The sequence below is a fragment of the Babylonia areolata genome, chromosome 16 (genome assembly GCF_041734735.1).
Source record: "Babylonia areolata isolate BAREFJ2019XMU chromosome 16, ASM4173473v1, whole genome shotgun sequence".
Classification (NCBI taxonomy): Eukaryota; Metazoa; Mollusca; class Gastropoda; order Neogastropoda; family Buccinidae; genus Babylonia; species Babylonia areolata.
Window position 1 is genome coordinate 2,245,587 of NC_134891.1, and position 16,081 is coordinate 2,261,667.

The following is a 16,081-nucleotide window of genomic DNA, read 5'->3' on the forward strand; positions in this document are numbered from 1 at the left end:
ACTGTATCCACCAGCTCAGCAGAATCGAACAAGACAACTTCTTCTGGCTCAGAATGGTCCACTGCCAGTCCCTCTCCCATCAGCATCGCCCGAGGATGTTTCACACAGATAAATGTCAATGAAGAACCCCATCCCACAGCAGTCTGTCCCACAGTCTGCAGTGTCAGGCAGGATATCCCACAGTCTGCAGTGTCAGGCAGGATATCCCACAGTCAGCAGTGTCAGGCAGGATATCCCACAGTCAGCAGTGTCAGGCAGGATATCCCACAGTCAGCAGTGTCAGGCAGGATATCCCACAGTCAGCAGTGTCAGGCAGGATAGTCAGCAGTGTCAGGCAGGATAGTCTGCAGTGTCAGGCAGGATATCCCACAGTCTGCAGTGTCAGGCAGGATATCCCACAGTCAGCAGTGTCAGGCAGGATAGTCTGCAGTGTCAGGCAGGATATCCCACAGTCTGCAGTGTCAGGCAGGGTATCCCACAGTCTGCAGTGTCAGGCAGGATATCCCACAGTCTACAGTGTCAGGCAGGATAGTCTGCAGTGTCAGGCAGGATATCCCACAGTCAGCAGTGTCAGGCAGGATATCCCACAGTCAGCAGTGTCAGGCAGGATAGTCAGCAGTGTCAGGCAGGATAGTCTGCAGTGTCAGGCAGGATATCCCACAGTCTGCAGTGTCAGGCAGGATAGTCTGCAGAGTCAGGCAGGATAGTCTGCAGTGTCAGGCAGGATAGTCTGCAGTGTCAGGCAGGATATCCCACAGTCTGCAGTGTCAGGCAGGATATCCCACAGTCTGCAGTGTCAGGCAGGATATCCCACAGTCTGCAGTGTCAGGCAGGATATCCCACAGTCTGCAGTGTCAGGCAGGATATCACACAGTCTGCAGTCTCTTGTTTTCTTTCAGACAAGATGTGTACCAATGAATCCAACCCTACAGTCTTCATCACTGACAACTAAGCATGATCTATGAATTTTACAATCTCAGGATAATATCATAATTATAAAGGTTACAGCAAGACCACCCCAACCGAAAGTGACAAACGCATCATAATTTCAAAGCACCCTCACCCTCCTCCTCCTCCAACAACAACAAAAAACAACAACAAATCAAACACAACGAAGAAAAACCAAGATTTCTTGCTTTAGTTTTCCCCAAATCTTTGTATTTCCTGTTGCAAAAAAACAACAACAAAATATGTTGGTAAAGAAGGCAGCATCAGAAAACGGTAAAACATGAGTAACACACACACACACACTGAGAAAAGAAATAAATGCACTGAGATTTTATCTGTAAAAACAAACAACTTGTCTTTAGAAAGAAAGACATGGACAACCAGCTGCATTGCTTTGCATTTAGTTTAAAAGGCTAATTTCACATGGATTTTGAAATACACGTTTTACTCCAAAATTTGATAAGCTACAGACCCACATGAACTGTAACTGACTGAACAACAATCCTTGAAGTCATGCTGGTGCTAATCAACATTTTAATCCAGATCTGCACTGATTGGAATTCAGTGCTCCTCCTTGAGATATACAATCTGTGACAATATGTGATAATATCCTATTTGAATAAGGCACTGACGGTTGTGTTCGCTTACAGCGCATCATATTTCTAGGTTGCTTGTATGACCTATTGACTCCATCTATCAGGTGTAGGTGGGGAAGGTGGGTGTAGGTGGAGTGATGGCCTAGAGGTAACGCGTCCGTCTAGGAAGTGAGAGAATCTGAGCGCGCTGGTTCGAATCACGGCTCAGCCGCCAATATTTTCTCCCCCTCCACTATACCTTGAGTGGTGTCTGGACGCTTGTCATTCGGATGAGACGATAAACCTAGGTCCCGTGTGCAGCATGCACTTAGCGCACGTAAAAGAACCCACGGCAACAAAAGGGTTGTTCCTGGCAAAATTTTGTAGAAAAATCCACTTCGATAGGAAAAACAAATAAAAGTGCACGCAGGAAAAAATACAAAAAAATGGGTGGCGCTGTAGTATGGCGACGCGCTCTTCCTGTGGAGAGCGGCCCGAATTTCACACAGAAAAATCTGTTGTGATAAAAAGAAATACAAATAGGTGGGGAAGACTGAAAAGCAGTGTTTCCATAAGTGTAAAAGAAATGCCTTGTCATGAGGTCATGAGGGAAGAAATGTGGAAAAGAAGAGTGTGGGAGTGGTGGATGCTATATATTTATATACATATATATGATAGTCAGTCGTGTCCGACTATGACCATCAGAACAGCAGAGAAGGCACCTGCTATTCCGACTATTTGGGCTAGAATTTGATTATCGTGGAGAGTGTCTTGCCCAAATACATCCCCACTCTCTCGGCCAAGAGAGTTTTAGGACAGTCGGCGTTGGGATGGTTCCCAAAGGCCAACTAGCCCACAAGGCTGCAGCACTAAAAGTCAGTGCAGTTTTGCCTCCTAGTTTGAGAGTCATAGTCTTTCACAAAAGACTAAACTGTAAATGGTTTCCCACTGACTGGAGAAACCACTGATAATACAGCTCTCACTTGGCTGTTGGACCAAATGGAAGCATATGTTAATCTGTGATATAAGCTGAGTGTTGGGCAAAATGCTATATTGATACCAACCATTGCATTTCTCTTAATACAGTATAAATAATTCACACCAGCCTTTAGTTCAGAAAATGTAATTTTCCTCTGCCTGTGCACTTAACAACGTATCACTGCATAAAATTAAGGCAGCAACAGCAACACATTGGGCTGATAACAACTACAAAATAATATTATCATCGTCATAACTCACCTACTATGCATGCTCAACAAAAAAATAAAAATATACAAAATAACAATTCATGTGCATGGTAATTTACAGGTTATGAGTAAAACATGATCGACATTTATGTGCATTATAAAACGGAGATTTCATCAATATATAATAGTCATCCACAGTTCAATGAAAGTGTCTTTTGCATTGTTTTGGTGGAAATCTTGCAGCAAGATTTTCTATCACAGATAAGCTGGATGGACACGCACACACACACACACACGCACACACACACATTCACACACAACCAGTTCTGAAGTAGATTCTTTAACCTTTCCCGTACGTCGCCTAAAATTTTGCGCGCCGTACATCGTGGGTGTGCAGAAACCCATGGTTTCTAAGAAGGAATGACCCCTCGCTGTACGTCGTGGGTGTGCAGGCACCCATGGTTTCTGTGTACGAACTAACCCCTCGCTGTACGTCGTGGGTGTGCAGGCACCCATGGTTTCTGTGTACGAACTAACCCTTCGCTGTACGTCGTGGGTGTGCAGGCACCCATGGTTTCTGTGTACGAACTAACCCTTCGCTGTACGTCGTGGGTGTGCAGGCACCCATGGTTTCACTGAAGAAATAAGACCTTGCCGTACGTCGTGGGTGCACAGTAACCCACACCTGTCCGTAAAGCAAATTTGACTTTTCTTCACCAGACTTGCATGTGCAGTTTCCACTTGTGCGTGTAGGCTATTTACTCCAGTGCTTGACCAGGCGCATTGTGAATAAGTTTTGCCCGTGAGAAGAGAGTGTTGTTACTTACAAAAAACGGGGTTTTTTTGTTTGTTTTTTTTTGTTTTTTTTTGTGTGTGTGTGTGTTGTTTTTGTTGTTGGTTTTTTTTTTTTTTAGCGGCTACACGCCCATCCTCTTTCGGTCAAGGCTATCCCTAGCCAGTGCTGATATTTTTTAGCCCACGCGCGGTGCTGCTCGAGGCAAATAGCAGACTGTATAGCTATGCACAGGCGGCTGCATGAATGTGCGTGTATCTGCGTGTTTACATGTGAATATTATTGCATGTTTGAGAGAGACAGACAGAGTAAAACGTACCGCAGACTTGAACCGGGATACGATCAACAAAAGACAAGGTCACTCTGATCTCTCTCTGTAGCGAGCCCAAGTGACGTCACGTCGACAACGCGTGGCGCGCAAGCTTTGCATGGGTGGCTCCACACCCACGACGTACGGCGTGCAAGGTTTATTCTTTGGGAGTATGGGTGTCGTCACACCCACGACGTACTGGGACATTAATTGATTAATAACTTCTTTGTTTATGTATAAAAGAAAATAATGTTCAGTGGATATGTAGTAAACTATATTATGGACAAAGTCATAAAATTATGTGGAAGTGGCTTCAATATTACTTGAGTTACAGAGCAAAAATACTTGTCTGGGTGATTTCACACCCACGACGTACGGGAAAGGTTAAAAAAAAAAAGAAAAAAAAAGTGTATATATATATATATATATATATATATATATATATATAGTTGAACAGGACGGACTTCTTCCTTGTCATTGTACATCATCATTGGAAACATTTTGACAGTTCACTGGGCTTTGAAAGTATTGTGTGACAAGACACATGGGTACAGTTCATAACAACAGCAACAATGTCTACAGTCCTGTAAAACAATGTCATGGCAAGACTGGTTTTCTTGAAAAGAGACAGAAAGACTGAGACAGAGATCAGAAAGAAAGAAAAAAAAAGTATATAAAAAAAGAGAAAGAAAAAAAAAAGGTGCACAGAGAGAGAGAGAGAGAGAGACAGAGACTACTTGACTGACAGAGAGAGTGAGTTTCAGTTTCAGTAGCTCAAGGAGGCGTCACTGCGTTCGGACAAATCCATATACGCTACACCACATCTGCCAAGCAGATGCCTGACCAGCGGCGTAACCCAACGCACTTCGAGACAGAGAGTGACTGCTTGACTGATTGAGAGAGAGAGAGAGACTGCTTGACTGAGAGAGAGAGAGAGAGACTGCTTGACTGAGAGAGAGAGAGAGAGAGAGACTGCTTGACTGAGAGAGAGAGGGAGAGAGAGAGAGTGACTGCTTGACTGAGAGAGAGAGAGAGAGAGAGAGAGAGACTGGAAGAGAGAGAGAGGGAGAGGGAGAGAGAACAAAAAAACAAAAACAAAAACAAAAAAGAGCACCATCAGTGACATGTGGAAAAGAAAAGGGGGTGTGGGGGGGGTCTTTATCAGTGATGACCCAGACAGCCAGCAAGTGAAGCATTGGGCAGCTGCAGTGTGGGAAGACCCTGATAAGGCACCAGTCATGAGGATGACAGTGACCAGGTCGGGGATGTGGAAAGGCACCAGTCATGAGGATGACAGTGACCAGGTCAGGGGTGTGGAAAGATCCTGATAAGGCATCAGTCATGAGGATGACAGTGACCAGGTCAGGGGTGTGGAAAGATCCTGATAAGGCATCAGTCATGAGGATGACAGTGACCAGGTCAGGGGTGTGGAAAGACCCTGATAAGGCATCAGTCATGAGGATGACAGTGACCAGGTCAGGGATGTGGAAAGACCCTGATAAGGCATCAGTCATGAGGATGACAGTGACCAGGTCAGGGGTGTGGAAAGACCCTGATAAGGCACCAGTCATGAGGATGACAGAGACCAGGTCAGGAGTAAAGACCCTGATAAGGCACCAGTCATGAGGATGACAGTGACCAGGTCAGGGGTGTGGAAAGACCCTGATAAGGCATCAGTCATGAGGATGACAGTGACCAGGTCAGGAGTGAAGACCCTGATAAGGCACCAGTCATGAGGATTACGGTGACCAGGTCAGGGGTGTGGAAAGACCCTGATAAGGCATGAGTCATGAGGATGACAGTAACCAGGTCAGGGGTGTGGAAAGACCCTGATAAGGCATCAGTTGTGAGGATGACAGTGACCAGGTCAGAGGTGTGGAAAGACCCTGATAAGGCACCAGTCATGAGGATGACAGTGACCAGGTCAGGAAAGACCCTGATAAGGCACCAGTCATGAGGATGACAGTGACCAGGTCAGGAGTGAAGACCCTGATAAGGCACCAGTCATGAGGATTACGGTGACCAGGTCAGGGACGTGGGAAGACTCTGATGAGGCATCAGTTGTGAGGATTACGGTGACCAGGTCGGGAGAGGTCGACGTTGGTGCCTGCAATGATCAGCTCGTGTTGCCCTGAGAGAATGTCCTGGTAGTGTGGTTTGTCCTTCAGTCCTGCACAGCATAACATCCACCGGGCTGTCCACATCACTGTGCTCTGTTCACCTTCCGCATTTGTACAAAGTGTGAATTTTCGACTCTCAGAAAGTTTTTGTTAATTCAGTATCCATCTCTTTTTGTTTCTAACAAACTTACCGTTGTGTGCTTATTCAATTAAAAACAATAACAAAGAAAAAACAACAAACTTGACGTAAAAAGATATAAAAAGCCTACAGTTACCCCCCCCCCCCCTTCTCCACCTCCACTCTCCAAAAAACAACCACCACCAAACAAGGAAACACAAAAACAACACACACACACACACACACACACACACACACACACTGAAAGAAATGAAAAATGGAATAGAGTTACTAAGTTGCCCAATATCAAATGACTCACAAAACTAAATTTCTATCAGATCAGGAAAAGGCAGAAATCTTTGTTGAAATGTTTGCACAAAAGGTAAATGACACTGACCCTATGGGTTATACTGGGGCTACCAGCAACAGGTAAATGGCACTGACCCTATGGGTTATACTGGGGCTACCAGCAACAGGTAAATGACACTGACCCTATGGGTTATACTGGGGCTACCAGCAACAGGTAAATGACACTGACCCTATGGGTTATACTGGGGCTACCAGCAACAGGTAAATGACACTGACCCTATGGGTTATACTGGGGCTACCAGCAACAGGTAAATGACACTGACCCTATGGGTTATACTGGGGCTACCAGCAACAGGTAAATGACACTGACCCTATGGGTTATACCGGGGCTACCAGCAACAGGTAAATGGCACTGACCCTATGGGTTATACTGGGGCTACCAGCAATAGATAAATGACACTGACCCTATGGGTTATACCGGGGCTACCAGCAACAGGTAAATGGCACTGACCCTGTGGGTTATACTGGGGCTACCAGCAACAGGTAAATGACACTGACCCTATGGGTTATACTGGGGCTACCAGCAATAGATAAATGACACTGACCCTATGGGTTATACCGGGGCTACCAGCAACAGGTAAATGACACAGACCCTGTGGGTTATACTGGGGCTACCAGCAACAGGTAAATGACACTGACCCTATGGGTTATACCGGGGCTACCAGCAACAGGTAAATGACACAGACCCTGTGGGTTATACTGGGGCTACCAGCAACAGGTAAATGACACTGACCCTATGGGTTATACCGGGGCTACCAGCAACAGGTAAATGACACTGACCCTATGGGTTATACTGGGGCTACCAGCAACAGGTAAATGACACTGACCCTGTGGGTTATACTGGGGCTACCAGCAACAGGTAAATGACACAGACCCTGTGGGTTATACTGGGGCTACCAGCAACAGGTAAATGACACTGACCCTGTGGGTTATACTGGGGCTACCAGCATCAGGTAAATGACACTGACCCTATGGGTTATACTGGGGCTACCAGCAACAGGTAAATGACACTGACCCTATGGGTTATACCGGGGCTACCAGCAACAGGTAAATGGCACTGACCCTATGGGTTATACTGGGGCTACCAGCAACAGGTAAATGACACTGACCCTATGGGTTATACCGGGGCTACCAGCAACAGGTAAATGGCACTCACCCAGGTGTTTCCAGAGGAAGCCCAAGGTGGCTTTACAGGCCATGTCCATGCACAGGTGAGGGTCCAGCCTGTAGCGCACCGCCATCAGACGACCCACCGCCATGTTGCACAGAAACTGGAAGTCTGTCACGCTCTGGTGGCACGTGCCCCTGGGGGCAGGAAAACGCAGGGTTCGTTTAACACTGACGTGCATGACTGATTTCCATTGTAAAAAAGACAAGAGAGGCAAGGCCTTCAAGACTCACTTGTGATAAATTAAGTCCCCTAGCATTAATTACAGAGTAATTTCCCTTTTTTACTATCTGCACCAAAACGTTTGCAAAATAAATAAAAATTCCATGCTTAGCAAAAGAAGTTCCTGTTTGAACAAAAAATGATAATAATGACTCCTCCTGTTGTTGTGTCAGAATAAGAGGTCAAAGTACCAAGTTTAGAGAATACAAAAAATATAAATATAACAGTAAATGCAGTTTGCATATAATTAGGCTTCTTTTTTTTATATTTTTTGTGCCCATCCCAGAGGTGCACTATTGTTTTAAACAAGATGACTGGAAATAACTGAATTTTTCCTATTTTTATGCCAAATTTGGTGTCAACTGACAAAGTATTTGCAGAGAAAATGTCGATGTAAGTTTACCACGGACACACAGACACACGGACACACACACACACAGACAACCGAACACCGGGTTAAAACATAGACTCAATTTGTTTACACAAGTGAGTCAAAAAGTGTGGGGAACAGACAAGACAAATGAAAGACAATGCTTCTTTTGCTGCCTTCTTTTATACCCAGTTTCTTGGCCTCTAAATAGGAAATCAACACATTTCATCACCATGATCTATGAATGAAAATTGAACAGGTGGTGGTATCTTGAGTAAGAGAGGGGGAAGGAAATGAGTGAAAGAAAGACAGGGGGGAGGGATAGAAAAAAAACACACACACACACAGCTAACCATATGCACCCATGCATGAAAGCACATAAGCGCATCACAATTCAACCAACACTCTGACGGCATCAATATGTTATCTGCTATTGCAGAAGGTTTGCTGCATAGTCCAACTGGACATTTGTTATAGTTGTTACAGTTGTTTGATGTTAGCGTTTCCTTCTATATTATGGCTATGTCTCCCCTTTTAATGTCTTATTTTTTCCAATGCTCTGTATCTTTCCCCACCACACACACACACACATGCGCACACACACACATACACACACATCATTCATCACCCTCTGCCCAATACCGTTCCCACCACCACGCTCCGCCCTCCACCCCCCCCCCCTTTTTTTTCCCTCGTCTAATATCACTTAAAGTGGAAGACGTTAAACTGAAGACTACTACTACTCTGACGGCATATTGTTCTGGACAGAAAGACATCCAGAATAGATGGGAAAGAATGAAATAACAGATGAAGAAAAACTTCATTAAAAAAAAAAAAAAATCACGAAAGATGGAAAGACATGTGAAGGACGAGTCAGACTGGAAAACAAATAGAAAGAAAGAAAGAAAGAGAGGCAAAAATGAAAGAAAGAGAAAAGGAAAGAACGAATGAAAAGAAAGAACCAGAGAACAGTAACAGTACCAGTATCAGTAGCTCAAGGAGGCATCACTGCATTTGGTCAAACCCATATACACTACACCACATCTGCCAAGCAGATGCCTGACCAGCAGCATAACCCAACGCGCTTAGTCAGGCCTTGAGAAAAAAAAAAAACAAGAGAGGCAAGGCCTTCAAGACTCACTTGTGATAAATTAAGTCCCCTACCATTAATTACAGAGTAATTTCCCTTTTTTACTATCTGCACCAAAACGTTTGCAAAATAAATAAAAATTCCATGCTTAGCAAAAGAAGTTCCTGTTTGAACAAAAAATGATAATAATGACTCCTCCTGTTGTTGTGTCAGAATAAGAGGTCAAAGTACCAAGTTTAGAGAATACAAAAAATATAAATATAACAGTAAATGCAGTTTGCATATAATTAGGCTTCTTTTCTTATTTTTTTGTGCCCATCCCAGAGGTGCAATATTGTTTTAAACAAGATGATTGGAAAGAACTGAATTTTTCCTATTTTTATGCCAAATTTGGTGTCAACTGACAAAGTATTTGCAGAGAAAATGTCAATGTTAAAGTTTACCACGGACACACAGACACACACAGACAACCGAACACCGGGTTAAAACATAGACTCACTTTGTTTACACAAGTGAGTCAAAAAAGAACCAGAGAAAAAGATAGACAAGAGGAACTGCAGACAAAAAGAGAGGAAAGAATAAAGAGGACACTCCCCCCCCCCCCCAGCACCAGGAGAGACAGCAGTGTCACCTGATGGTGATCATGGGTCTGTCCACCCCACCCTCCTCCTGCAGCCGCTGCATCTGCTCTATGTTGCTCTTCCACTGGAATGACTCCAGGTTGATCATCACCACTGGCTGCTTCACCTGGCTGGGCAGGCTGGCGTCCACGGGGTGCATCCACCCGTCCAGAATCACCCCCACCCTGTCACACATCCATCCATCCAGTATCACCCCCACCCTGTCACACATCCACCCAGTATCACCCCCACCCTGTCACACATCCATCCAGTATCACCCCCACCCTGTCACACATCCACCCAGTATCACCCCCACCCTGTCACACATCCACCCAGTATCACCCCCACCCTGTCACACATCCACCCAGTATCACCCCCACCCTGTCACACATCCATCCACCCAGTATCACCCCCACCCTGTCACACATCCATCCAGTATCACCCCCACCCTGTCACACATCCACCCAGTATCGCCCCCACCCTGTCACACATCCATCCACCCAGTATCACCCCCACCCTGTCACACATCCACCCAGTATCGCCCCCACCCTGTCACACATCCACCCAGTATCACCCCCACCCTGTCACACATCCACCCAGTATCACCCCCACCCTGTAACACATCCATCCACCCAGTATCACCCCCACCCTGTCACACATCCATCCAGTATCGCCCCCACCCTGTCACACATCCACCCAGTCACACATCCATCCAGTATCGCCCCCACCCTGTCACACATCCACCCAGTATCACCCCCAGCCTGTCACACATCCATCCAGTATCACCCCCACCCTGTCACACATCCATCCAGTATCGCCCCCACCCTGTCACACATCCACCCAGTATCACCCCCACCCTGTCACACATCCATCCAGTATCACCCCCACCCTGTCACACATCCATCCAGTATCGCCCCCACCCTGTCACACATCCACCCAGTATCACCCCCACCCTGTCACACATCCATCCAGTATCACCCCCACCCTGTCACACATCCACCCAGTATCGCCCCCACCCTGTCACACATCCACCCAGTATCACCACCAGCCTGTCACACATCCACCCAGTATCGCCCCCACCCTGTCACACATCCACCCAGTATAACCCCCACCCTGTCACACATCCATCCAGTATCGCCCCCACCCTGTCACACATCCACCAATCCAGTATCACCCTAGGTAACAGTTTTTTCCTACATAAAAAAGACCTTACTTGAAGCGAGGCTCAGCAGCCAGAGTTGCAACACATGTGGATCCTCCAAAGGAATGACCAATCAGCGAGACGCTGGACATGTCCAACAGACCCTGGTGACAGCCATCATGGGGACCACACTCACCATGTTAGAAACTGTCAGCCCACATCCATCATAATAATAATAATAATAATGATGGATATTTATATAGCACACTATCCAGAAATCTGCTCTAGGTGCTTTACAAAAACGCTTTGTTAACATAAAACATTACATCTATATTATATACACACACCAAAATGTGACTACACACACACACACATACACACACACATGCACACACACACACACACTGCGTACATACATTATAACAATACATGTGTATCTAACAGCTACCCTAACACATACGTACACATAGGCAGGCACAAACTTACATAAACGCACGCGGGTGGATTTCTATCAGATATAATGTTAGTCACATTTCTACATAAACGGCTTTCTTTTTCAACAGAGAATTGTTAATATCAAAAACTGTGACAATATCTTTTCTGCATTTCATTAACTTTATCATAGTTATCAAATTGAAAACGACTGTAATTATTATACATATCTGTATTACATTGTGTTGTAAAGCATTATATGATATTGTACTCTACTGTACTGCACTGCATTGCAGCATATTGTATCAAATGTAATGCAGTGTATTGGACTACACTGTGGTTTGTGGTTAGTATTACAGTATATTGCACTGCACTGATTTACTTTGTAGTTACAATATATTTTTTCAAGGTGAACATGGCTCCTTTATTATCAGAGTAATGCCACCCCCAGTTCCTCCCACTATAATTCTCTACTTTCTGTCTGGATATACACAGTAAATGTGCTTTCCTGAAAAAGTGAACTCTTTACCCACAGAGTTTTAACAGGGACAAAGCCCTGTTTTCAATGTGCTTTCCTGAAAAAGTGAATTCTTTACCCACAGAGTTTTTTTTTTAACAGGGACAAAGCCCTGTTTTCAATGTGCTTTCCTGAAAAAGTGAATTCTTTACCCACAGAGTTTTAACAGGGACAAAGCCCTGTTTTCAATGTGCTTTCCTGATAAAGTGAATTCTTTACCCACAGAGTTTTAACAGGGACAAAGCCCTGTTTTCAATGTGCTTTCCTGAAAAAGTGAATTCTTTACCCACAGAGTTTTTTTTTTAACAGGGACAAAGCCCTGTTTTCAATGTGCTTTCCTGATAAAGTGAATTCTTTACCCACAGAAGAGTTACCCTTGAAGAGTTGTGTGTTGGTGTTGTGTTACATTGAAGAGTTGTGTGTTGTGTTACAATGAAGAGTTGGAGTTGTGTGTTGTGTTACATTGAAGAGTTGTGTGTTGGTGTTGTGTTACCTTGAAGAGCTGTGTGCTGTGTTACCTTGAAGAGTTGTGTGCTGTGTTACCTTGAACAGTTGTGTGTTGTGTTACATTGAAGAGTTGTGTGTTGGTGTTGTGTTACCTTGAAGAGCTGTGTGCTGTGTTACCTTGAAGAGTTGTGTGCTGTGTTACCTTGAACAGTTGTGTGCTGTGTTACCTTGAAGAGTTGTGTGCTGTGTTACCTTGAAGAGCTGTGTGCTGTGTTACATTGAAGAGTTGTGTGCTGTGTTAGCTTGAAGAGTTGTGTGCTGTGTTACCTTGAAGAGTTGTGTGCTGTGTTACCTTGAACAGTTGTGTGCTGTGTTACCTTGAAGAGTTGTGTGCTGTGTTACCTTGAAGAGTTGCGTGCTGTGTTACCTTGTGTGCTGTGTTACCTTGAAGAGTTGCGTGCTGTGTTACCTTGAAGAGTTGCGTGCTGTGTTACCTTGAAGAGTTGTGTGCTGTGTTACCTTGAACAGCTGTGTGCTGTGTTACCTTGAACAGCTGTGTGCTGTGTTACCTTGAAGAGTTGTGTGCTATATTACCTTGAACAGCTGTGTGCTGTGTTACCTTGAAGAGTTGTGTGCTATATTACCTTGAACAGCTGTGTGCTGTGTTACCTTGAACAGCTGTGTGCTGTGTTACCTTGAAGAGTTGTGTGCTGTGTTACCTTGAAGAGTTGTGTGCTATATTACCTTGAACAGCTGTGTGCTGTGTTACCTTGAAGAGTTGTGTGCTGTGTTACCTGAAGGAGACGTGTGTTGTGTTTCCTGGAGGAGTTGTGTGCTGTGTTACCTGGAACAGCTGTGTGCCGTATTACCTTGAAGAGTTGCGTGTTGAAGGACAGACCCAGCGTGTTGTGCACGCTGACCCCGGCATTCATGTCTGTCAGTATGTTGAGCACCACTCTGCACTCCTCTGCTCGCTTGTACATCTGGTGTGAAGACAAGGCACGGAACATTACACTGTGGCTGTGTGCAAAGATACCTGTGTAAGCATTTAGTACTTTGGTTGGCTGGTTAATTTATAGCCTTTTATCCATTACTTGACAGTGCTCAATGTGATTACATTGACTCTTTCAATACTAAGGTATGCTATATAAACTAAATACCAGCACAGCTCTGTTCTACAGTCACCCAAAAGTGCACCTGTACTTTTATTGTGGCTGGGAATGCCTTTGAGTACAATACATGCGAACATACAGTCACCCAACTCTGCCTTCTGGCTCGCTCACTTGACAAGATGGTGTCTCCATCAACTTTGGCAAGTACACACACACACCCCCCCACACACACACACGCACACACACACACACACTCACACAAGCATGCACACACACACACACATATACATGTATATTTATATAAATATGAGGCAATGGTGACTTGTGACTGCTGGACCTTGGAAAATCAATCCAATAATCGTAATCAGTGCATGTGAACCATATCAATGAATGAAGCACTTAATAATAATAATTATAATAATAATGGTATTTATATAGCGCTGAATCTTGTGCAGAGACAAATCAAAGCGCTTTCGCACCAGTCATTCACATGCATGCATAACTCTAAAACTGTAGATACTGAAGACAAGGAAGGGCAGGCAAGGGAGTCTATTTTGGGAAGAGGTGGGTTTTAAGGCCAGACTTGAAAGAGCTGAGAGTGGAGACTTGACGAAGCAAAAGAGGAAGTTCATTTCAATCGCAAGGTCCAGAGACAGAGAAAGAATGGCGGCCAACAGTCGAGTGTTTGAATCTGGGTATGCGTAAACAGAGTGGATCCAAAGCCGATCGTAGTGAGCGAGATGGAGTGTAGAGGTGAAGGCAGCCACAGAGATAGGAAGGGGCAGTTTTGTGAATACATTTATAACATAGAGTGCTGATCTTGTACTTTATTCCAACCAACATGGGTGATGTCACTTTACTTAAATCATGTAATAACGCACACTAAACACCCTTTTCAAAGAGACGGCACAACAAACTGTGCAAAACATGCGTGTGCAATGAAACAACCAATGCAGACAACCTGTCTGTTCCGGTAGTCGAAGTCGTCCCACTGCTCCACATGCTCAAACCATTTCCACTCCTCCTTGAAGTAGTGGTGGTGGTGGTGGTGGTGGCGTGGGTGAGTGGTGTTGTCGTTGTGGTCGGTGCAGACGTGCACACTGCTGCGGTGGTTGTTCTTCAGACACAACGTCATGGAGGCCGAGCCATCCCTGAGTGCAGAAGAAAGTAGCAGCGATGATGAGGACTCATCATCGTGGCATGCAACAAAACAGCATCTGATTCAATGAATCTCTGCGGCTTCGACAAGGAGAAAAAACAACGATGAAAACAGATTCATTAAAAATGCATGGTTATATACTGTGACTACCCCTAAATTATGGATCTTATTTTCGTTGTGTTTATTTATTATTTTTTTGTGGCACTAGCAGTATTTTCGCTTGCTCTTCTTTGTGTTGTTCCCGCTTGTGTTTATTTCATAACCTACAGTATCGACAGCTTTTCTGTAGTATCAGTATGTGTTCCGGTACCGGAAATAAGTGCGGCTTATAAGCCAGTGCGGCTTATGTATGTATAAAGTTCAATTTTTTCCATAATTTAGTGGGTGCGGCTTACATACCAGTGCACTCAATAGACCTAACTTTACGGTAGTTCTGAACTTATACTAAGCACAGAAAACTCACTTGGGCAGCAGTTATTGACAATTTTTCCAAACAATCCCACAAGGTTGTCTTCCAGAATGAGTTTAACAATATTTGGAAGGTATTTTGTGTATGAATCCTATTCTTTTCTTCTTTTTTTTTCCTTCTTTTTTTAAGAGATACATTATTGAGTAACTGAAGCTGAACTTTGATTCTGATCTGATTTCATGTAATTATGTAATTAATAACTGAAGCCAGTAACTGAAGCTGAACTTTGATTCTAATCTGATTTCATGTAATTATGTAATTAATAACTGAAGCCCCTTCTTTCCTCCCGATGCCCCCACTGATGATTGTTTCACTCTATAATGTGACACTACCTCACCCAAATGTTTTCTTCTTTTGACATACCAGTAATAACTGATGCCGGTGTGCATGGTGATCAGTGAATTGTGTGTCAGTTATTCGTTTTTTCCCTTTGACATTTGCTGATGGGCATAATTTCTTTTTCATCAAGTGAGCCGAAAGAGAATTTTCTGTTTCAGCTGAAGCAGAAAACAAAGTATTTTGAACTGAATTTGAACTGAAGGGTGTAGTGGGTAAGTGTGAGTGTGCATGAAGGTTGGATGTGGGGTGTGTGTTTGTGTGCATGTGGTGAGTGGGAGATGTTAGGTATGTGTGTGTGCGTTGGGGTGGGTAGGGGACACTGAAAACTGAACACTGAAATGTTTAATGTCTCTCTCTCTCCCTCTCTCAGACTTCCTCTCTCTCTCCCTCTCTCAGACTTCCCCTCTCTCTCCCTCTCTCTCTCAGACTCTCTCCTCTCTCTCTCTTCCCCCTCCCTCCCCTCCCCCCTCTCTCTCCCTCCCTCTCCCCCCTCTCTCTGGGTACAAATCAGAACAAAATGGTGCAAATAGATGAAATGGAACAGAAACAAACAAACAAACAACAAACAAAAACAA

The 16,081-nt window shown here is 44.5% G+C and overlaps 2 protein-coding genes across 2 annotated transcripts in view; one reads left to right on the forward strand and one right to left on the reverse strand.

Moving 5' to 3' along the window:
* Positions 1–4,879: 4,879 nt before the first annotated feature.
* Positions 4,880–5,485, forward strand: LOC143290783 (uncharacterized). The gene is made up of 2 exons (XM_076600297.1): positions 4,880–5,071; positions 5,232–5,485. Exons 1-2 carry the CDS (start codon positions 4,938–4,940, stop codon positions 5,437–5,439), a joined length of 342 nt encoding a protein of 113 aa, XP_076456412.1. The 5' UTR covers positions 4,880–4,937; the 3' UTR covers positions 5,440–5,485.
* A 113-nt stretch (positions 5,486–5,598) lies between these two features.
* The window catches only part of LOC143290782 (platelet-activating factor acetylhydrolase 2, cytoplasmic-like), a 28,659-nt gene continuing 18,176 nt past the window's right edge, over positions 5,599–16,081 (reverse strand). The window contains exons 4-9 of the mRNA XM_076600296.1: positions 14,501–14,690; positions 13,297–13,410; positions 11,104–11,195; positions 9,902–10,075; positions 7,577–7,725; positions 5,599–5,983 (exon numbers count right to left, since the gene is read on the reverse strand). Coding sequence (XP_076456411.1) covers positions 5,871–5,983; positions 7,577–7,725; positions 9,902–10,075; positions 11,104–11,195; positions 13,297–13,410; positions 14,501–14,690 — 832 coding nt within the window. The 3' untranslated portion in view covers positions 5,599–5,870. The remainder of the gene's footprint in view (positions 5,984–7,576; positions 7,726–9,901; positions 10,076–11,103; positions 11,196–13,296; positions 13,411–14,500; positions 14,691–16,081) is intronic.